The sequence below is a fragment of the Leptopilina boulardi genome, unplaced genomic scaffold, assembly GCF_019393585.1.
Source record: "Leptopilina boulardi isolate dan_hultmark-lab unplaced genomic scaffold, ZJU_Lbou_2.1 LbouV2_32, whole genome shotgun sequence".
In the NCBI taxonomy this organism is placed as follows: domain Eukaryota; kingdom Metazoa; phylum Arthropoda; class Insecta; order Hymenoptera; family Figitidae; genus Leptopilina; species Leptopilina boulardi.
Genome location: NW_026137885.1, coordinates 96,956 through 120,373, shown reverse-complemented (window position 1 = coordinate 120,373; position 23,418 = coordinate 96,956). Strand labels below are relative to the sequence as shown.

Here is a 23,418-nt window from a genome sequence, read left to right as displayed (position 1 = left end):
ATGTGATTAATGCTTAAAGATAGTATAAACAAGTGGGTCACCGTTAGTCACAAGTCTAGTATTTCCTTATATACATATATATATATATATATTTCTTTAAAGGACTTGAACTTTATTTGCATTTTTCACGGCACGATGGAGGTTAATGACCTATCCCTATATTTTTATTCTTGAAAAAACAAATTTTTTTTTTCCTCTTGCATGAAAGGTAATGGTTTTCGGAAGTATTATAACTTTTTTATTTCCTCCACTATAGTCAACCTATATTTATCTATTGTATAGTTCAAAGAAAATTCGATACATGTATATATATAGTTAGAAATAAAAATATCCTGGGAAAATTTATCCGCATAGTTAAACTAAAAATTATGCGCGCAATTTAAAAGTAAACGATAGTTTGAAATTAATAAGCATTTATTTTTAATAATAATAATAGTTGATATACAGTCATTTGATAAAATTAATGTTAAAATTATATTATAGAGGAAAAATTAAATCGCTGACCAATTAATTTCACGTGTAGATTATTTTGAAAAAATCGATTGCTAATTAATTTCTTTAGTGAAGTAATTTAATTATTTAAATTGTCCGCAATCAATATTTTTTGTTTTCTTTTACAACAAAATTCAAGAAATTTTTATATTAATTTATTTTTATTTTTCTATAGATATCAAAAAGGAAGAAAAAAGGAATTCAAAGGGAATTTGTTGAACGAAAATTTTTCCGAACCAAGAAATCAAAATTGGGGTAAGAATTTTCAATGTTTTAAATTTTTGATTAATATGAACTTGAAAATAATTTTCTAATTTTTGAAAATTTTTCTGTTAAATTAAAAAAAAAAAAAAAATTATCTTTGGCAGTATATGAAAAATTTCTATGTAAAAGTAGGTCGGAAATCAAATCAATATTTTAGTGTAGACATCAGGAGTAGAGATGATTTTGCTTGAATAATTAAATCACCTATCAATCAAGATTCTGGCACGACTAATTGTTGACTTAATAATTACACGACCTCAATTTCATAGGCAATCTTCGAGTCATTGATATCTCTTTTTTTTGTCACTTATTTTGGATCTTTTAAAATAAAAAGTATAATGCAATTTTTTTTAAATATAAACAATATCACCCCCAGAAAAAATTGTTAGAGATTAAATTTTTTTTTTCTATTCTGTTTTATATTTTTTACACTTTTAAAATTTTTTTTCAATTACATTTTACCAAATTATTTAAAAAAAAATTTTTTAAATTAAAAAAAATTACAATGACAAAAGTGCAAATATTTAAAAAAAATTATTTTTTATTCTTCATATTTTGAAAATTCTTTTTAGAAGCAGTTGCTTTTCTTCACTGATGCAAAAAGTGTAGATTTAAGTGTGCCCTAAATAGTGAACTTTCAGTGTTTATGGTACATCGACTTAAGAACCAATTGCAGGTTATTATGTTCAGGCAAGCTTTATGCAAAAAGTTAGAAAATTATTACTTATGTATATATAGAAATATGGCAAACAGAGAGAGAGAGAGAGAGAGAGAGAGAGAGAGAGATGTAAAAAAAATATCGTATATCAATATTATTGAAAATTACATTTTTTTTTTTTGGAAAATTGTTTACGAAAGTAAATCACGATTTTTTTTTTGGAAAATTGTTATTCTATTTATCAATTATAGTTTAATAATACATTTTTCAATGGATATTGAAATAAAATAAAATTTGGCTGTCATATGATTTTTTTTGCAAACGATCGATTTTAATTGCGAAAATAACAATAAATTCAGTACCAAACAATCTTCAAACAGTTACAAATCCTTTGCACCTGTTAAAACTTTACTTCAGGTAAAGTGGGGGATGGGGGTGGTCGATATTGAAAGCATTTCGCCTTGCTTAGTGAAAAGGGGCAACAGTCACATGCTAACTGCGGTCAAGTGAACTCGACACTCACTCTTTTTTTTTTAATCTTAAAAAAAACACCGCGTTATTTATAATTTAAAAATCATTCACTCGGTGTCAATTTTCAAAAAAAAAAATGTTTCCTTTTATATAACAAAAAAAAAAAATTTTTTAAACTCTATTTTATTCTCAAAAAAAAGGAAAACTATTTAAAGAAGTTATTTATTGATAACAATTCAGTAAAAAAAAATTTTTTTTTTTATCTGTGTTGCATTGGAGGGGAAAAAAATTAAATGATTCTAGCATAAAAAAATTTTTGTATATTTAAATTATTTTTCATACTTTTTGTTTTTTGTGTGATAAATTATAAATTCAATTTTTTAATTATAAATAGGTAACGAAAATTTAATTTTTAGCAAATGATTCTTAAAAATCTTATTGGTTTTATTATACATAAAAAAAAACGCATGATGTCTTTAGACTATATCCAATGACTTTTCGTGCGATCTACTTTTCAAGGGGTGTTCGTGTCGCAAGATTTATAGAGATAAACTTCTTATTTCCGCGTACCATGTCGCGATTCATCGTATCGTAGATTTCAAAATTCATCGCGAAACTTATCTAATTAATCTATTTAAAATTACAAATTCAGCTTTCTATTTTATTTTTTCATAATTATTATAATTTTACTAAAATATATTTTTCATTTCCTTTTTTGATAATTATTATAAATTTTTGTAATTTTTTATTTTATATATATATTTAATTTTATTTCCAATATTAATTTTTTTTATAAGACATTATAGAAGTGTTATAAATTTAATAAAAAAAGAAAGTACAATTTTGTGTTTTCTGATAAATTACATTTATTACAATATAGTTCAACAGTTATATATATATATATATATATATATATATACATAAAAGTCTTTACACTTGCTACAACAACCGTGACTTTCGATTCTAATAGATATCGAATTTATTTTACCTTGACAGTGTACCTCGTGGCACTTTGCACTTTTACATAGACTAGAATAGGGGGAAAAAAATTATAAGATAGTTTGATAATAAAGTTATTATATGTCTCATATAAAATTGAATTCTAGACAGAAATTACATTCTATGACAAAAAATATATATATTTATAAATTATATATATATTAAAAATATTTTTCAATTTAAAAATTGATAATATCAATTTTTAAATTGTAAAATTTTTCTTATAAACTAATCTTTTTTCTTTAATTTTTATTTAGGTTCTATGTTACGAATTGGAGAATTAAAAAAAAGTACAAGATGTTGATAAAAAAAATATTATGTTGTGATTACGTTTAAAAACAATTTTTTAAATTTCACATAATGAGAGAATTATTTCAAACATCGAGTGATGAAACGTAGAAAAACATGGAAATGTGGTGTTTTCAACATCCATGACAGGAACAATAATTTTGGGGCATTTGGAGCCCCAAAAAAATTTTAAACACCTGTCGATGGAATCTTTGTCGAAAAGCAGTGATTCTGATAATAATTATCAGCATACCTGGCAAAAAATGACATCCGCTTCTCAACAAGGACAACCAATACAATTGACACCACTTTGGGAATATGTGGTATGTATATATTTTGTTTTTCAAAAAAAAATAATTTGTGTATCAATTTATTTCTTTTTCCAGGTGCGAACAAGAAAATTTCCATCAAACATTGATATGCAAATGACGTTTGACGAGATTTCGGAAAGATTAAATGATCCAGAATGGGAGGTTCGACAACATGCACTTCGAGTTTTAATTGATGTTTTACCAACTTTAGAAGGCGATACAGTTGATGAATGCATGAAATCTGTAATACCAGAATTAGTAAATAATTTAGGAAATTCTGCACCTGCAGTGAGAAAAGGATCTCTCGATGCTTTAAGAGTATTTCTTCTTCACAGCAGAGATAGAGACACAATGATTAAAAATGTACGTTAATTTACAATTTACAAAAAAAAAAAAAATTTATATATATTTAACAAATTTTCATTCTTTTCAGATTTTGCAAGAAGGATTAAATCGTCCAAATGCTTTAGACAATTTCCAAACAAATGTAACAATTGGCGTACTATTGAGTATTCCATTATTACTATTTCCATCGAAAGAAATTTCACGACCATCAAATGAAATTCTCAAAGAAGCAACACATTCACTTCTATCACATTTAATACAAATAACTCATCAAGAAGCGGCACTTAAATCTTTAATAAAAATTCGTGAATTCGTTGGCGTTGAAGAATTTGAATTCTATTTACAAGGGACTGATAATAAAATAAAAAATGATTTTGAAACACTTTGCGATATCTATAGAATAAAATCGAATGCAAAAGATGATATTAGAAATAATTTAATTGGTAGAAAAATTTACAGTGCACAAGATTTTAAAGGAAAATTGAATTCACTTAATAAAGAAACGTGTGAAAGTGGAAGTGATACATCGGGAATTGTTGAGGAAGATGATGAAATTTTATCGAGTACTATACCACCATCACGTGTTGTACTCGAGACGGAAATTAAATTCAATGAAGAAACAGCAATAACAATGACTATTTTAGAGGAAAAAGATCAAGATAGCGATGAATCAGACGAAAATGATTCTGAGGAGGAACACGAGGATTGCAGTTTAGAACAGGATTTTTCGATAGAGGAACTACATAAAACCCCCAGGTGAATTAAATAAATAATTTCGTAATTTTTTTATTAATTTATTTCAAAACTATATAATTAAAAAATTTCTATATTATAGAGATTATTTTATATTTTATCATAAACCTTTTTTTAGGATCCCTTTATTAATATTTTTTTTTTTTTTCTTACAGACGAGTACATTTTGGTGGCGAAGTGGTAAAATTACGCACTCCTGATAGCGATGACACAACTCTATCAGTGAAAGAAACGCCAAAAACAAGAATTCCACTTCCTATATCACCAGCAACAAAAATGCCAAAATCAAATGATGTAAAACCAAAATCATCATCACAGCCCAATAGTCCAATTCATAGACGTTTTTTGAAACCACATCGTTCACATTCAAGTAGTCCAAGAAGAGAAATTTACATACACAATGCAAATCTTAGTCCAAAAAAAGGAATACTAACGAGAACCAATAGTCCAACATTTATTTCTGATTTTATTGATTCAGGGAGAAAAATTTCTGCAAAAAAAAATCGTAGCGATTCAATTGAAATGAAAAGAAATGAAATTTATCGTCAAAATGAGGGAAAAGCATTTCACGTTTGTCCTGAGACAAATGATGAAGAAAATTTAGAAAGCAAAATTAGATTATCGCGTAGAAAAAGTGTTGATGTTTCTACAATAAAAAATGAAAATTCAATTAATGGAGAATCAAAAGAAAACATTGATTTAGATTCGAAAAATTCAAGTCCAACGAGAGAATCTCCAAATCGTAAAAGGTCTTCCAGTTTTGAAGTGTTTCCACGTCAAGAGAGAAACTATATTCTTATGGAATTATCAAGTCCGGTGAAACATAAAAAAAAGGATTCGCCACGTGACGATAATGATGATTCTCCTTTTGGTTCTGTTGTTAAACCTGATAGTGAATTTGATTTAATGAATAAAGAAGCGGATGTAAAATTGGTAACGGATGAGAAAGAACTTCCATTAGTCGAAGAGAAATTGCCCGATGAATTAAAATCAGACGAGAATAAAATAGAGGAAAATGTTGATAATTTAACAATTGGAATAGCAAGTGGTGAATCAGTTTCCAGTGAACTTAAATTAGAAAAAGTGTTACCTAAAGTGCCGGATTCGAATTTAGAAGCTAAAAGTGATTTAAAAAATAAGGAACGTAATTGGGAAGAATTAGATTTGGTTGATCAGGAAGTACTCCAGGATTTGCATAATAAGGTAATTCTTCTTTTTCTAATTTAATAACTGGAAAATAATTTAAAAAAAAAAAAACAATTTTAAGTTTTGAAAATTAAAAAAAAAAACATTCCGTTCGTGACAGAGAAAAAATAGTTCATCATTATTTCTGAAACTAATTTCCTCTTTCTTAATTTAATATTGTTCCATGAAAGTTGATTCCACGCAATGATTTGCATTGATATTAGGTAGGAATAATAAACCAATTCCACGCATAATGAATAACATTTGCATTATGACATTAGATTTGAAATTATTATAATTCAAAAAGAAATTTGACAAAGAGTTTTGGAAATGATTTCACTGATAGTAAGTTGTTGGAAAGTAGGACAATCGATTTTACGATAAAAGAAAAAAAAAAAAAAAATGTTGTTACGTTGAAGACAAGTAATTTGGAATTCAATTATTGATTTCATGAAAATGTAGCAATTAGAAGTACACGCACACATTTATATTTTCAAAATAGCATCAAGTTCGACAATTTTCTTTATTACACAAAAAAAATTGTCTATTGACCTAAAAATATATTTTTTTTAATTCTTTTAGAATTGAGATGTTGCATAATTAAAATACTCATCAGGAGAATAGTCAAATAATTCAAAATCTAGTTGAAATTTTTTGTAGAGTTTGTAAACCATATCTTTGTTTAATTGACTGAAGTAAATTTTTGACGCGTTTGTTTGTCCATTACTATGCCTCCAATGTGGTTTGATTTTTTCATCTAATTTTAATTTATAAATGGTAAATAGTTGATCATTCCAAAGTGTTTCTACCTGTGGAAAAAATTTACATGAAAAATTTATTATGATACTAAATATTTATAACTATATAATAAAAATAAAATAAAATAAAAATATAATTAAAATGAAAAGAATAAAAAATATAAATCAATGAATTAGAATTTAGAAAATTTAGTTATTTCAATTGCTTGTTTTCTATATTTAAAAAATTGAAATCATTCATATGCCCTTATGTATTAATCGAAATAATAACCTTGGCAATAAAGTCATAATTAAGTAAACATGGAGTGCAATAAAGATAATATGGCATCCAATGGTCGTCGGCATAACTGCCAAGATCAGTGTTAATCAAATAGTCGATGAACTCACGCCACGTGGGTTCAATACCTGCGGGTGCAGGTGTGTCTTTTTTTCTTATTACTTGATTCGCTTGAATTGGATGTAAATTTTTATCTACGATTTAAAAAATGTCATTTTATATTTTATATAGTTCCAAAGTCAAAATAATTCCAAGACTATAAAAATATTTTTTTGTATTATATACAAAAAAAAAAAAAATAATTTCAAAACGTCGAATTTTTTTTTTTTCAATCATACCTCGATATTTTTGTACAATTATCTTTCCATATTTTTCATAAAAATGTAATGTACCATGTTCCCTTCCAGCAACAGAATTTTCTAATTTATCTCTATAGGCACTTAATAATCTTTCAAAAGGATGTCGTACAACTAGTAATTTTGCTGTTTTTCGTAAAGCCTACATAGGATAATATTTCTTATAAATAATTGAAAATACAATTTTTTTTTCAAAAAATTATCATTGAGAAAAAAAATTAGAAAAAAAAAATCGTAGAAAATATATTTTTTACAACCTCTTCGGCTTCTGGATATTCTAATTCTGGAATTACTCTTCTTGCTATTGATGAAATTTGTTCTTTTCCATTGGAAAGTTTCTCATCGGAAACATTCATCAATAAACATAAATTATATATCCATGTTGTACTTCCTGATTTATATATTGGACAATAGGAAATATTGTGTGATCTATGAAAAATTAATTTTCCTGTATTTTTTATTATATTTTTTATTTTCCTTTGATTTTAAAATTTTTGTTACCTATCTATATAAAAAACCGTGTACTGTGGTGCTGGAGGATGTTTAAATTTAGATGGATTTTCCGCTTTTTTATAGAAACCTAAATTATATTTTTCACATGTTTTCTTCACTGTTGCAATTCGTTGATTATTGATTTCTTCCACTTGATTCTTTAATAGTGAGAAAATCAAAAACTTATTGTTAATATTTTTTTTCAACGCAAAGATTAGATAAGATTTTATCTAAAATGTAAATATTCATACTTACAATAGATTGTTGTAAATTTTTGAAATTAGAAATTTCTTCCTTTTCTTCTCTTGTAATGATTAGAAGAAATTTCAAAATTATATAAATACATCCACATATTAGAAGGAAATAAAATAATTTTGTTAGTTGTCTTTTATAAAGTCGTGACATCGGGATTTTTTTTTTTATAGTAAATTTTTTAGCTTTCTATTCTTTTTTGTACTGAAATTAAAAATGAATAGTTAATTCATTTCATTTTTTGGAGAATTTAGAAATAGTATTACAAAAAATCGTATCTAATAAAATTCGTAGGAAATAATAATAATATTTTAATAATTTATAACTTACATAAAAAAAATATTTCCGTCAGTTTGATCATCGTGTTATGATTTCAGATGAGAATTAATTGATATTATTGATTAATATATACTTTTTTTAATATTTAATTCAATTACTTATCGATATATTTAGTAAAAGTAGCGTTTGTTCAGATGGCTGAAGACAGACTGGTTTCGAATAATATTTAGGCGTCATCTCACCTTGAGAGGCCATTGATCTATCATCCTGTATTAAATGCAGGTTGACAAAGAAAATTATATTAACAATAAAAAAAAAGAATTTACCATTGCCATGATTTTTTTTTTTGGTTTTAATTTTAAAAATTTTCTGTTATGCTAATTTTTATCTTAAACAATTTCTTATAATAATTTAATTTTGACAATTTTAATATATTTAGTAATTTAATAAATTAATAATTAAAATTTTAAAAAAATTAATTTTTTAAAAAGTTTATTTGAATGCAAATGAATTAAAAAAATAATCAATAATAGGATTTATTTTTTTTTTATTAATGATTACATTTTTTTTTAACAATAATAGAGAGAAATCTTTTAGATGAGAAATGATATTTAAAAATGTTTATAATTGAGATGTTGCATAATTGAAATATTCATCAGGCGAATAGTCAAATAATTCAAAATCAAGTTGAAATTTTTTGTAGAGTTTGTAAATCATATTTTTATTTAATTGACTGTAATAAATTCTTGATGCATTTGATTGTCCATAATTGTTTCTCCAGTGTGGCTTAATTTTATTATTTAGTTTCAATTTATGAATTGTAAATAATTGATCTTGCCAAAGTGTTTCAACCTGATAAAAAAAAAAATATTTAACATTTTTAAATAATTTAATTAATATAATTTTCATTTAAAAATGAATTTAAAGAGAAATTTTTAAAATGAATTTAAAAATAGTTATACCTTGTTGATAAAGTCGTAATTAAGTAAACATGGAGTGCAATATTGATAATATGGAATCCAGTGATCGTCACTGTGATAACTGCCAAGATCAGTATTAATTAAATAGTCAATAAATTCTCGAAATGTAGGTTCAATACCTGCCGGTCCAGGTGTTTCTTTCATCCTTATTACTTGATTTTCTCGTATAGAAGGGAAATTTTTATCTTTTTGAAAATATATATATTTTTTTCGTCAAAAAGAATAATATTTTAAAATATTCTGAATATTATTATAATTTGGAATATTTTAATTATACCTCGATATTTTTGTACAATTATTGTTCCATATTCTTTTTGAAAATTTTCCCTTCCAGCTAAAGTATTTTCTAATTTATCTCTATAGGCACTTAATAATCTTTCGAATGGATGTCGTACAACCATGAGTTTTATTGTTTCTTTCATTGCCTGTAAAAAAAAAATTTCTTATAGATCGAATGATTAAAATAAAATTTTGATAATAAAATTTTATTTCACTTATTCATTCTAAAGTTATATTTAAAATTTTCAATTCTTTTTGTTATTAGATTTAACATTTTTTTTTGTGAATTTTAGAAAAAAAAACCTTTTCGGCTTCTGGATAATCTAATCTTGGAATTACTCTTCTTGCTATTGTAGACATTAATTCTTTTCCACTGAGAAGCTCATCTTCCGAAATACCCATTAAGGAACATAAATTATGTATCCATGTTGTGCTTCCTGATTTGTATATTGGACAGAGGGAAATATTATGTGATCTGTGTGGTTATAAAAAATTATTTTTTAAAAATATTTAATTTATTTTGGCTTTATATTAAGTTTTTTTTTCGAAAGTTAGACCTACCTTTCTATGTAAAAAACCTTATACTGAATACTTGATGGATGTTTAGATATGTTTTTTCTTTTGTCATAAAAATCTAAATTATATTTTTCGCAAATTTTTTTCACAAGTGTAATTCGTTGAACGTTAGTTTCTTCAATTTGATTCTTTGAAAAAATAGTTTTTTTTAAAAAATTAATTCAGCCACACATAAAAAATATTATTCATACTTACAATGAATTGTTGTAAATTTTTTAAATCAGAAATTACTAAATTTTCTTGTTTTCTACTGAGTAGAAGAAATTTTAAAATTATGTAAATTCCTCCACATATTAGAAGAAAATAAAAAATTCGTACTAATTGTGATGTAAAAAATCGTGACATTTTTTTTTTTTTTAAATAGATAATTAATAAATCTATTCTTTGTATACTGAAATCAAAAAAATTAATTATTCTTTTTTTTTATATTTACATTGTTATTCTTTGCCAAAAAATATTTTATGCAAGATATTTTTTATCTGCACAGCAATTTTTTCTATAAAAAGATTTATTCTTGACACATCAACGAGAAATTTATTATTCAGTAAGGTCTAAAGAAATCATATGGTGAACCTAGTTTTATTCACATTTCAAGATCGTCAATTACTATATAGATAGCCTTATTTGTCAACCTTGCAATGTCATATCTGAACTATTGTATATACAATATATGCAAAAGAAAAGACATTTTTTTTTTTTAATCAATATATTATTTATTTTACAATAATGTAGAAGAAAAATATATATTTTCTTATTCGAATCAATTTTGCGTTTTTATATATTGATTTTTTTTCCGAATTTAAAGTGTTCTTGGCCTGGTATTTTTTTATCCTTCTTATATTTAAATTTGCTATTGACCCTTATTATCGATTTTTATTCATTCACTCAAGGTTACTTATAGCTTATAATAAAATTCTTCACTGATAATAATTATTTCATTGTACATAAATTATTTGTGTGAATTTAAATAAATTTCATCTTTGATTAATTTTTTTACTGATTTTTTTTCAATTATTTCATTGTACATTAATTTTTTTTGGGGTTTTTAAATAAATTTCATTTTTTTTTACTAATAATAATTATTTCACTGTACATAAATTATTTGTGTAAATTAAAATAAAAATGTTTGATTAATTGCACAAAAAAATGAACTTACCATTGATGAGGGAAGAGATATTAAAATAGAATAGAAAAAATTTTTCCTCTTTTGAAAAAATAATTTAACAAATTGAACGCATAACAGAAATAAACTATTTCTTCGACGAAAACTTTAAAACTAGTTAACAATTCAGATAAGAAAATTTACTTCTACATAAGAATTATGCGTCGCATAGTAGAAGAAATTTTTTTTTTCCTAAAAAATAATATTCAATTTTGCTTATTTGGCGCAAGTTTATTTCAAAAAAAAGAAAAAAAAAAATTCATGAAAATATTTTTCAGATTATTTAAAAAAAAAATATTTATGCAGTTTTGGTATTTTAAATGAAACTCGGAACTTGAATATATATAGATATAGAAGAAAATAATCATGAAGAGCTTATTGCGTGAGACAAAGTAGAATATATTTATACTATACTGGTTCATATGAATAGTACACACGGTAGATACTAAATACTTGAATGTAAATCTACTGCAAGGAGTTAAGGACATTATCCACAATTTACCTGTCGGACACCTTTGCCACTCGATCTCTCTTGTGTTATATATTTCCTTGTAATATTCTCCTCATTCGTGAATAATTCTTTTCTTCTTAAGAAATTCGATTATAATTTTAAATTTAAATTCTCTTTATTTTACTATTTCATTTATAAAAAGTAATACACCTCTCGCCATCTGGCTATTGATTGCGGTATCTTTATTCCATTTCTACCGGTAATAAAAATTCTTTATTATTATAAATATTGAATTTGAATATTTAAATTAAAAAATTAAAAGAGCCATTTTTTTGTGAAAAATCATGAAAGAGGTTTTTTTTTTATTATTATTTTCATAAATTCAATCATAAAATATTATTATCAACAATAAACTTAAAATTAAAATTATTATTAATATTATAATTAATTTGTATAATTAATATTATAATTATTTTTTTTTAGGATGATTGGCGAGCTAGAGTTCGGGCATTGGAGCGAATTGCATCAATTTTAAGAAGATCATCTGCGTTGGTTGCTATTGAACCAAGATTAGGATCACTTTTGCATGCTGTTCTTGGAGGAGAAAGAAGTTGCAGAGTTGCTGCAGCTGGTCTTGATGTTGCACGGGTATTATTATTATTATATTATTATAGAATACATATTTTTATAACTAAAAATTAAATTAATAGTAAAAAAAAATTTTTTTTTTTGTAATAAATTAAAAAAAATTGCATTTTGCAAAAAGAATTAATTCTCTAATTTAGAATTAATTAAATTGAAAATAATTCTAGATTTTTTTTTTAATTTTCAGGTCGTACTAACTGGAGTTTCTGAGGATGCTCTCAAACGAAGACTGTCATTAATTGCTTGGGGTTTGGCACGACAAGGTGGCCCCAATGCTGCTCAACTTGCAAGAATTGCAATGCTCAGACTGAGACCTGCACTTTTTTTAGAACAATTAATGCAACCACAATGTATAGGTGCTAGAAATGCAAAGGTTTGTTTATCATTTTTAATAATATTTAATAATTTTCTTTTTTTTTTTGGTTTTTAATAATAAAAATTAAAATTATAATATAATGTTCGTTATTTTTCAGACGAGAGAAAATACACTGCAATTGTTAATTTTTTCTTTAGTAACATTTCCAAGTACTGAATTTAATGTGAAAACACTTACAAATAAAGTTGTAAATATGGTTGGTGATCGACGACGAAGAGTTCGACAAGCTGCTTTAGATACGTTGGCAGTTTTGGCACAAATTTACGAAACAGAAGTAAAATTGCATTTAAAATTATATAATTTTATGGAAAATCAGTTACTGAAAAAAAATGTGATATTCTGTTATTTTTTTTTAGGATATATTACAAGTTGCAAAAGAAGTAGTTAAAGATCGACATGATCGATTGGCAATAATTGCAGCAATAAGAGCTCGTCTTGCTAGAAAATCATTACCCATGGTTTCAGCTGATGGACTTGTTGTTTATGGATTGCAAATTTCACCAACTGCCCAAATAACAACTGGTATGTTTTAAACAAAATTTGATCAAAAAATATTCCATTCGTTCTTAATTAATTAATTAATTACTTAATTAATTACTTTCAGGTGCTGACGTAGATTGGATTGTAGCAGGAAGTGGATCTGTTTCACCAGGTACAGGTCGAACAAGGGGACAAATAATTGCCACCTCAAAAGTAGAAAACGAACGAATTAGAAGGTATAATGTGACCACATAAAAAAAGTATCGATTCTAATATTTGCAGTCTAAATCTTTTTTTTATTACAGATTAATTTTCTATTGAATAAAACAATAATAATTCTTACACAAACAACATTTTTTCCATTATAAATTTATTATTATTATTATTTTACATTTTTATTTTTATTCTAGAAATGAAGAAGCAAAAAACAGTGAAAATCGTTGGGCAGAATCCGCAAACGTACAAGCAGTAGTTAGTCAAAATGAACAACTTCCAGGATACAGGCATAAGGTAAAATATTTTTTTTTTGTTAACAAACATTTTATTTAAAATTTTAATAAATTATTAACGTTATTTTTAACTTTACAAAAATGTTTTTTTTTGAGAAAATAATTTAAGAAAAAAGTTTATTGAATTTTTTTTTTATTTTTTTATTTCTATTTTTTTTCTCTGTAAATAATAAAATACTTTCTTTGTCAGACAAAGACAAAGAATAATAAATAAATACCTAACATTTTCATGTCGTAACGTAAAATATATGAAAACGACAAATTATTTACGTAACATACTGATTATTCATAAGAAAAAGTTTATTAATGTCCCATATGAGATCTCTTTTTACTTTTTGTTGTACGGTGCCGGTAAATAAAATTTTGTCATATATTTAAAAATAAATTTCTTTTACACATAGGTTATAACAAATTTTGTTTTTGTTTTTTATTTTTGTAAAGGTTAGAATTTGCTGTTTCGTATAAAGTTGATTACTTCTAATATTTCTGTTTCTATTTTTTTTTTTTTTTAGAGTGGCAGTAGATTTCAGAAAAGGATTCGACATAAGGAACACAATAATATTGGAGAAACGCTTTTCAGCGAAAGTGGTAATTTAAAATTTATTATCAAACGAATTCAAAAAAAAAAAAAAAATATAGAATATTTTTTATAAAATGAAATCATATAATATTTTTATTGTTTTATAAATTTCAATTTTAATATTTAATATAAATTTTTTATAAATTTTGTACATTTATCGTTACTTAAAACTTAATAATGACATTTAATTTGTTTTTCAGTTATAAATTTTGAAACTGATGAAAGGTTAGAAGGTAAATGTCGTGAATTGTGTTCAGCACCAGGTAAAATTAACGAAACTTTGATTGACGAATCTGTGAATAGTGAAAAACAAGATAATCTAAATTCCTATAGAATTGAATCGAAATCTAATAATTATACACCTGAAATTGATGATGCATCTGAAGAAAAGGTAATTTAGAAAAATTATATTTTATTATTCTCATCTTTTCATAAATGTATTTGATTTTTTTTTTCAGTTTCGTATGAGCAGTGCACCTCCACAAGAGAAAATTAATTTAAAATTAGAATCTAAAATACCGATTTTAAATTCCCGAGGCAACGATATGAAGGATTCTTTTAACATACAGAGAAGAAAAAGTGGAAATCAAATTCACGAGAAATCGAGTATAATGAATGAAAAAAATTCGAATAATCAATTTGAACGAAATTCTAATAAACTAATCGAACATAATGAAAGAAAAAGGTATTACATTAAATGATTTTATAATTATTATTCGACTTAATAAAAAAAAAAAAAAAAAAAATGTTCTCATCATTTCAGATCTGGAAATCTATACAAAAAACGAAAAAATTTATTAGCGTCAAGTACAATTCAATCACAAGTTCAACCCTTGGCAAGTTATACCGTAAATTATTCTTTCGATTCAAATTATACTAATTATTTATTGCCATCGCAAGTTATTCCAACTCCAATTAAGGTAATTATTTAAATTCTTTTACTTTTTTTTTTTTTATGAAACTAAAAATATTCTTTTTTTAATTCAGTCTATAAATAACGAAAGTAAACATAAATATTTAATGGAAAAGAACAAAACTACAAATGATTTTCATACAAATTCGGAAAAAACAACATTAAAGACTCCGGAAAACTTAAAGTACTCAAAAAATGATTTGAAACTGACTTCGTTTCGACCACAAACTTATGAAGATACGTAAGTTTTTTTTTTAAATAATTCAAATATTTTACAATATATAAAAAATGCGATGTTTTTTTTTTTGTAAAATTTTTAAAATAATTTGTTTTTATAGATATTCTGCTATTTATCAAAGACAACTACGATATATGGAAGAAAGTTCAGTTCGAAAATTACAAAACAGATCTGGCACATTTCGAAAAAGTAATTTCGAATCTTTGGGCAAAAATAACATTTTACGAAACGATAATCTACAGGTGAGAAATAATTTAAAGTAATTCCATTAAAAGAAAATTTCAAATGTATTTTTTTTCTAATTTTCTTTTTATGATTTTGCAAATCAAAATTTTTTTTTATAGCCAAAATCAGGTCAAGAATTAAAAGCAAGTTCCTCTCAAAAAAATACTACTGAACAAGCGTCAAGATTATTACAAAATGTCAATAAATCATTGGATGATGATAAAATTTTTCCCCCAGTTACATTCGGGCCAAATTTTAATTCAATGTATAGTTCTTCTTATAACAGGTATGTTTATTATGTATTATAACATTTTTTTTTATATTAGTCTAGAATTAAGGGGAAACAATTTTTAAGGAATAAATTTTTATTTGTAAAGATTATGTCACAGATATATTCTATAGAAAAATGAGGACAAACAATCTTTGTAATTTTAAAATTCGGTCAAATGGTCATTAGATTTTTTTAAAAGAATTTGAGGTTTATCAGACCATGAAATTTATTAATCTTTAGAAAATGTATTTGACTTTTCAAAATATATTACACGTGAATAGTGTAATAGATTAATATTACATTAGTTTTTCTCCCCTAAAAAAGGGTAATTGTATATCTATTTCCAAAAATAGGTCAATGGAATAGTTTCCTTTTTTTTTTGAAGGGTGATGTTAGTAGTTCAAGGTCACATTTAGAATTAAACTTATTTCAAAAAGGGTTTATATATATAAAATGAAAAACAAGAACGTGTCAATACGATCATTTTTTGATTTCGATAAATTTTGTGTTTGAATTTTTATTTGATTTAGAAAAAGAAAGAATTTAAATTATAAAACATTTTTAAATTAAACAATTATTCTCTCGGTTTATAATAATTTTGCGCTATTTTTGTCTTATTGTAGTTTATATAAATATAAATTAAATCGTAAAATTGTTTTACGCACGATCAAGTGGCTAGGGGAGATAGGATCTAATTGCGAATGTAAATTAGGATTTGTGCGTCGTCCATTATTCTCGCACACATTTTTTTTTTAATGCAAATGCCTTGAAAATATTCTAGACGCAATGAATAAGGGGATTTTTTTTTTTTTTTTTTTTTTTTTTAAATTTAGACATTAAGTGAAGTAATATTGATCCTCTGAGAATTTGTGAATCTTAAAAATTTATGTTAAGAGATTTAGAAGAGGTGACATTTTTAAAAGCTTAAATCGCTAGAAATATTTATTTTCAAAATATTGAGGAAAATATATTCGTAGAACGAAATTTGTCACTGACAAATATTAGAAAGAAAACGTGAGAAATTTGAACTCGTAAAATTTCTTTGTCAGAATTTTTACGTTTGCGAACCAATTTTACCAACAAATAACAAATATTGCGCCACACTGAATTTTATTATTTATTTTTTTTTTTGTTGAAATTATACACTGTTCTAGAAAATAAAAATTTTCTTTTTGTACAAATAGAACGAAAATTGAATATAATCTTCGCTTTAAATATTTATATAAAAATTTATTTCGAATTTAAAATGAAAAGCAAAAAAAAATACAATATTTTGTCAGTTATTAAAAAATATAATTATTTAAAAAGTAATTTATGTAAAATTAATCCATTATTATAAATTCGTTGTTATCGGAGTTGATGAAGCATTTTTTTTCGCGTTGAAAAATAATTAAACCTTTGAGTAATGTTTTTAATTATTTATAGAGTATGAAACCAATAAAAAATAGTCATTTTTATCATATTACCTAGTAGCAGTGACAGTTTTTGGATAAGAACTCCTCATGAACCCGCAGTTATGCTAAAATTGACTTTATCTAAAATCAAGTATACATTTTGATAGTTGAATATAATTTTTGCTATAATAGAATTTATTTACCGTTTATTCTTGAACGAAACATAATTTTTCAAAATAAATACAAATTTCAAAAATTTAAAAAAAAAAAAAAAATTAATTTTTATAATGCTATAATAATTTTCAATTATATAGTGTCAAAAAAAAATTTTAATTACAAACATTCAATCTAATAAATAGTTTTTTATTATTATAGGAGTGTGTTAAAATAATTATTTTAAAACCCGCATAAAATGAATGGCACGCACAATAGAAGCTAATCCATAAAGTAAAATAGCGATAGCGTGACTTGCATGAAAATTTAACTGTTTTCTTCAGAATGTCAAAAAGAATAATAAATAATTAATCGTTAATAGGGTTTTTTTTTAAAGAAAGAAAATCGGTTATATTATTTTTATTATATTGAAAAAAATTGCATATTTTTTTTTTTTTTTGTTGCCTATTTTTCAAAGAACTGATGCTTAATATAAGAAAATAAAAATTGTTATTTAGTGTTCAAATTGATAAATAATTATTATAGATTTGCATTTCTACAAATGTATGATTGATGTATTTCCTAGGAAAATTGTATATATATATATATATATTTGTAAATTGAACGAAACATGAATATATTTTATGGAAATGGAAGGGATGGTAGCGGTCAGCGTCGCGACGCCCGTCGTTTCATGAGGGCAGTCTTGCGTGCGATTGCCTCGTGAGTGTTTCGGTTGAGTTTCCTCAAAATCAAGTAATACACCGGCAACATGCGCGTTAAATGATAAAACACCTGCGATTTACATTTAATTAATAAAATTAATTCGAAAACAATCGAATAGTAACAATAATAAATTCAATATTTTTTAAACTATTATTTTTATTATTATTTTAATTATATTCTATTATTACATTTTTATATAGACAATCAAACAAAAGTAATTTAAAAAAAAAATTAACTTCTTGATTACGTTTTGTTTTAAATTCATGAAAAAAAAAATTATTAGCAAATTTTTTTTTTTATAATTTTCCACCTACGTTGTATAATAATTTCTTACTATTTGATATATCAATAAATTAGGATCGTTTATAAGTGAACGAAAATTTAGTAAAAAGTATAGTCTCGAGTCAACACAAAAATTAGGTCAATTTCTTTTTAATAATGTAACGATAATTATTAACTGAATATATATATATATCGAATCGTACATGATATATTATTCATTTAATTTTGTGTTCAATAATGGTATTCGGTAATTATTGCTATTTGTAAAACTAATTTGTTTTGTTTTTTATTATATTCAAATACAAGAAACGTGAACTAAAAATAATTGTTTATTGATGCCATTAATTTAAAATTCGTATACTTATAAAGTGCTCTTGAAAACTCTTTTCATACTTTTTAAAAAGTTTTTTTTTTTTTTTTTTTTTTTTTGTATAAAAGAACCTTCAATTTATTACAATTTTCTTTTCCTATTTTACATATAATAAACATTAATTTCTTAATAGTTTTCCAAAAGGTACATGAATAATAATAAAAATAATAATAATAATTTTTAAAAATAAAATAAATACAAAAAAAAATTTTTAATTGTGCGTATTATGTTAAAAACAGTATTTCGAAAATTATAAATAATAAAGACTAATAAACCATAAAATAAATAATTATGGACCTATAAAAAAAAGAGAAAAATGTTTCTAAATACGGTTGAATGTTTTGTTTCTAAAAAAATCAAAGAAATGCGAAAAATGAGAAATTTTCTCTCATTAAAAAATTGTAAAATGTTTACTCGTAAATACGAGTCAATGACGTGAAAATGAAGTCCGATGATCAATTTAACAGCGAATAAAAAAATAAAAGAAAATGATTTTTAAATATTGCTCATGGCCATCTGATAAAGAGGATAGTAAAATTATAACAAATGAAAATAAAAATCGAATAAACGATAGTGGGGGAAAATTTACTGAAAGTATATTACGTTGTTGTCCATGTATTTTTCGATGTCGACGAGCAATTGGAATTGGCAATGATAATGCACAAAAAATTTCTACCGAATTATCAAATCAATTGGAAACTGTTACACCAATTATTGCATTGGGTTTAAATAGAAATTCAGAAACAATGTATGTTCTCCAGTTATTGTTTCTTTTTTTTATTTTCCATATGCTATTAAATTTTTTCACAATCTCTAAAAAAAAAAAAAAAAAATTACATTTCTTCCGAATTTTTTGTCTCTTACAAAAATTTTTCATTAATAAAAGACTTAAAAGTTAATAATTTTTTTTTGTTTCAGTGAAAAGACTGGGGCAAATGAAGAAAGTTTCATTGAAAGAAATAGGAGAAAATTGTCAACTCCAAGTATCAATTATGTTGAACATAATCAAGAAGAAAAGACTCAAAATCAAGGTAAACTTTTTTTTTAAGCAACTGAAATGGAAATTTTTTTTGTTTTGTGGATAAATTTTCCTATTAAAGACGACAACTAGGGTCACATGTGTTGGTATTTAATAGAAATTACACAGATTGAAAAGAGAAGGAAGTAGGACGTGAGGTTCTTAACCTCCAGTGTTAGAATACATTTTGCACATAGAGATAGAGGGAGAGACACGATCAAAGTTGAGCTTACGTGCATAAAATAATCAATATTTAAAACTGGTCAAGTATAGTGTACACATTTTCACAGAAAGCTTTCGATTTATCATTAGTTTTGTCACAAGTTATGAGCGGGAGGGAAAGTGTTATCCAACCGATGTCCATTCAGGTGGTTGTTAAATGTATAAAAAAAAAAGAATCGAGTTGCAAAATAGGAAAGAAAAAATAAATTCCTTTACGGAACTATAATATCGATCAGTTTGAACTAGAAGAGTATTATTTTTGTCGCAGCTTACTTTACATATTTTGCTTATATTTTCAATTTTAAATACTAATATATAAATTAAAATGTTTTTGAAATTTTCTAAATTTAATTTTTTTTTTTTGTACAAACGAATTTTTTGAAAATACATTTTTTATTTATTGACTTCTATTTTTTTTTCAAGTGCCAAGCATATCACGAGCAGCTAGCGCGACTAGTTCAATATCAAATGTGTCAATTGATAACAATCAGAAAATTAATATTGAAAACAATCTTCATGATGAGAATGAGACAAGTGTCATCAACAAAAATAGTCGATCGCCTTCATTAAAAATTTTAGACGATAAAGCTTTTGATATTATTTCCGAGAAACTAAATCCAAGTAGAAGAAATTCATTTGAATCGTTTATTGTAAGTAGAGAGTCAATTTGAGAATGAAAATAAAATTTATTAAATTAAATAAACATTTTTTAAACGACTTTTTAGATTTCGGATAAAAAATCTCCATTGCCATTAAAAGATGAAAATGTTGACAAAATTTTAAGTTCCGAAGACGAAGAAGAAGACGATGAAAAAGAAGACGATAATGAATCTACTGTAAAAAGAACGGAAAATTTTAATGAAAGTGAAAATACATCAGAAGATGATAATTTAATGAGAAATATGGTTCGCACAAAGTCAGCTTCTTCTATTTTATCAATGAAAAATACATTAACTGAACGAACATCAGTAATGACAAATTATGCTCTTCTTTCCAGTCAATCATTACGTGAATTAAATGAAGTAACACCATTAAATAAAACCTTCAGTTCAAATAAATCGAATCCAAATTTTTCAAATCGTTCTTTAATAAAAAGAAATTCAGCATCGTCTTTGGAACGTATTCGTAGTCCACAAAAAAAGGTTTTGATTTTATTTTCATCTTATTAAGATAAATAACATTTTTTTTTCGAATATTTGTTAAAATAATTTTCAATATTTTTTCATTGTATTTGTTATAAGTTCACATTTTTAGATTTTATTTATTTTTCAGTGGGGTTCAAATACAATTGACGAAACTGATGGAACTGTAAATGCTTCCTATTCTCTGAAAAACAGTTCCTTTGAGACACTTGATTTTCGAAATTCCCATATCGATGGTACAAATTCAAATGCAATTATTGCAATGTCTCGATCTCAAACTCCAGAAATTTTTGAAAATTCAACGAGAATTGTTGACTCGAGCAGTTCAGAAAATACACAATCGGTATTTAAAAAAAATTTGTTTTGTAAAAAATATTCTTTTTGTTAAAAAATAATAATAATAATAATAATAATAATTTTTTAATATTACAATTTTCAGTCTCAAAAATCTCCGCAACGTTTTATATCTGATGCAATGTCTATTAAAGAAGATACTTCATCGACTCAATCAACAGGTTCAGAAGAACCCACTGAAAGCACAAGAAATGAAAATAATGCAAATCTTCACATTGAAGTGAGTGTATTATTTATACCTAATTTTTTCTTTTTTAAATGAAAAAATAATAATAATTTTTTTATAGACCACACCTTCTGGTTATCAATTGGCATCTCGAAAGCAATCAACAAAACTAAGCATGAAATCGCGGGGAAATGTATTAAGAGGATCTCGAAATTCTGATAAGGATAAAGCTAAAATACACATGCAACAATGTTTCTCTCAACTTGAAAGCAAAGACTGGTAACGATTAAAATAGTGATAAAATATAAATAAAAGAGAAAAATTTATTCATATAAAAATTTTATTATATATTTTATTTATTCAAATATTTAATTTAAATATTTATTTAATATTAAAAATATGATTGATTTAATATTAATAATATTTTTTTCGAATACAAATTTTAGTTTTTATTTTATATTTTTTTTTCATGATTTATTTATTAAAGGCAAATTAGAATTTTTTCTTCTTTTTATTTTAGGGAAATTACAATGAAAGGACTTCATACTTTATCGCAAATTGCAAAACAAACGCCGGAACAATTAGATTCTTACACTCCTGGAATGATTGTTCGATTATTAGGAAAACATGTACGAAATTTGAGATCACAAGTCTCGAGAGCCGCATGCTTGGCAGCTGGTGATATTTTTTCCTTACACATACGAGGAATTGATCAAGTAATAAAGAATTATTTTCTCTTTTTTGAATTTCTATTTTTAACTAAAATTTATATTTTGAATTTCTTTTTTTTTGAGGATTTGGATGTACTAGCTGGACCATTACTTAATCGAACTGCAGATACAAATAAATTTCTTCGTGCCGACAGTAATGCTGCATTGGATCGTATGGTGGAACATCTTCCTCCTAATCGAACAATTGGAATTATTGTAAATCATGGTGCTACGTGAGTAATTTTATATGTAACTTTTTTTTTTTTGTTCTTTCTTCTAAAAAAATTGAATCTCTTTTATATTTTTCGTCGTTCTATCGCATTAAATTATTTGTCACTCTTACTATTGATTTTTATTAATCCAATAGATATTTATAGCATACATAATAATGATCTTTATTGACAATATCGTTGCGTGTTAGTTATTAATCAACAAAAAAGACGTGCGTGTTTTTGTTTCTAAAATTTCTTTCTATTTTGACACTAAAAGATTTGAAATAATAATCTAAAATTGTAATTTTTAATTATGATTTTAAGGCATCAAAATGCAATTATTCGTGCTGCGACAGCAAGACTTTTATGTGCAATCGTTGATCGTATTGGTCCAGATTATATAATGTTTCTACCTCGAGATGTACGAGACAAATTACTCAGCGCTGGAGCTAAACTTCTCATTGATGGAAATTTAAATGCTAGGCGAGGATTACATTTAATCAAATAAATTAAAATATAATATATACCACAATAATAATATTTATTATATTCCATAGGAATCACGCTAAAGAAATTTTCCGACGACTCATTCGCTGTGAGGGATTTAAAAAAGCACTTTCCGAAGCTGTGCAAGAATCGACATTACGACATATTGAAAAAACTCTTAGATCTCTTTAACAAAGATGATCGTGGGACGTTTTTTTTTTTTTAATTCAGTTGTTATCGCGATATATAGTGTGATTTTAACAGAAATAGAGATTTTTTTTATCACACTTGGTAAATAAATTGCACATTCGTTTGTAA

General features: G+C 24.7%; 3 protein-coding genes across 6 annotated transcripts; 1 reads left to right on the top strand and 2 right to left on the bottom strand.

Moving 5' to 3' along the window:
- The first annotated feature begins 695 nt into the window (after window positions 1-695).
- On the top strand, window positions 696-23,418 carry LOC127284162 (uncharacterized). Of its 2 annotated transcripts, XM_051309475.1 has the most exons (28): window positions 696-747; window positions 3,142-3,495; window positions 3,559-3,846; window positions 3,917-4,584; window positions 4,737-5,784; window positions 12,112-12,276; window positions 12,461-12,646; window positions 12,747-12,923; window positions 13,006-13,171; window positions 13,254-13,365; window positions 13,540-13,639; window positions 14,151-14,226; window positions 14,419-14,609; window positions 14,677-14,903; window positions 14,982-15,138; window positions 15,206-15,372; window positions 15,470-15,611; window positions 15,714-15,880; window positions 19,709-19,821; window positions 20,454-20,680; window positions 20,756-21,172; window positions 21,303-21,515; window positions 21,612-21,746; window positions 21,814-21,971; window positions 22,213-22,408; window positions 22,487-22,635; window positions 22,939-23,097; window positions 23,172-23,418. In XM_051309475.1, exons 2-28 carry the CDS (start codon window positions 3,316-3,318, stop codon window positions 23,290-23,292), a joined length of 6,105 nt encoding a protein of 2,034 aa, XP_051165432.1. In that variant the 5' UTR covers window positions 696-747; window positions 3,142-3,315; the 3' UTR covers window positions 23,293-23,418. The 2 variants fall into 2 exon arrangements, with proteins under 2 accessions (XP_051165432.1, XP_051165431.1); XM_051309474.1 differs by having other exon boundaries at window positions 3,142-3,846.
- Window positions 6,044-8,403, bottom strand: LOC127284163 (carbohydrate sulfotransferase 11-like). The gene is made up of 7 exons (XM_051309476.1): window positions 8,232-8,403; window positions 7,905-8,105; window positions 7,659-7,807; window positions 7,415-7,586; window positions 7,140-7,299; window positions 6,796-6,995; window positions 6,044-6,575 (listed from the first exon to the last, which is right to left on the bottom strand). Exons 2-7 carry the CDS (start codon window positions 8,052-8,054, stop codon window positions 6,345-6,347), a joined length of 1,062 nt encoding a protein of 353 aa, XP_051165433.1. The 5' UTR covers window positions 8,055-8,105; window positions 8,232-8,403; the 3' UTR covers window positions 6,044-6,344.
- LOC127284164 (carbohydrate sulfotransferase 9-like) lies at window positions 8,711-11,771 on the bottom strand. Of its 3 annotated transcripts, XM_051309479.1 has the most exons (9): window positions 11,680-11,771; window positions 11,172-11,369; window positions 10,211-10,406; window positions 10,001-10,143; window positions 9,743-9,914; window positions 9,438-9,585; window positions 9,280-9,345; window positions 9,143-9,221; window positions 8,843-9,032 (listed from the first exon to the last, which is right to left on the bottom strand). In XM_051309479.1, exons 3-9 carry the CDS (start codon window positions 10,358-10,360, stop codon window positions 8,987-8,989), a joined length of 804 nt encoding a protein of 267 aa, XP_051165436.1. In that variant the 5' UTR covers window positions 10,361-10,406; window positions 11,172-11,369; window positions 11,680-11,771; the 3' UTR covers window positions 8,843-8,986. The 3 variants fall into 3 exon arrangements, with proteins under 3 accessions (XP_051165434.1, XP_051165435.1, XP_051165436.1); XM_051309477.1 differs by having other exon boundaries at window positions 8,711-9,032; window positions 9,143-9,345; XM_051309478.1 differs by lacking the exon at window positions 11,172-11,369 and having other exon boundaries at window positions 8,711-9,032; window positions 9,143-9,345; window positions 11,680-11,742.

Bases quoted from the DNA above. Each gene is read 5' to 3' on its own strand.
- LOC127284162 (XM_051309474.1), top strand. From the start codon at position 3,316: ATGACAGGAACAATAATTTTGGGGCATTTGGAGCCCCAAAAAAATTTT. The intron at 15,373-15,469 runs GTAAGTTTTTTT...TTGTTTTTATAG, and splicing joins CCACAAACTTATGAAGATAC to ATATTCTGCTATTTATCAAA. The intron at 15,612-15,713 runs GTGAGAAATAAT...TTTTTTTTATAG, and splicing joins TACGAAACGATAATCTACAG to CCAAAATCAGGTCAAGAATT.
- LOC127284163 (XM_051309476.1), bottom strand. From the start codon at position 8,054: ATGTCACGACTTTATAAAAGACAACTAACAAAATTATTTTATTTCCTT. The intron at 7,587-7,658 runs GTAACAAAAATT...AATTTTTCATAG, and splicing joins ACGGTTTTTTATATAGATAG to ATCACACAATATTTCCTATT. The intron at 6,576-6,795 runs GTTATTATTTCG...TTTTTTCCACAG, and splicing joins ATTATGACTTTATTGCCAAG to GTAGAAACACTTTGGAATGA.
- LOC127284164 (XM_051309477.1), bottom strand. From the start codon at position 10,360: ATGTCACGATTTTTTACATCACAATTAGTACGAATTTTTTATTTTCTT. The intron at 9,586-9,742 runs GTTTTTTTTTCT...TTTTTTTTACAG, and splicing joins ATTATCCAGAAGCCGAAAAG to GCAATGAAAGAAACAATAAA. The intron at 9,033-9,142 runs GTATAACTATTT...TTTTTTTATCAG, and splicing joins ATTACGACTTTATCAACAAG to GTTGAAACACTTTGGCAAGA.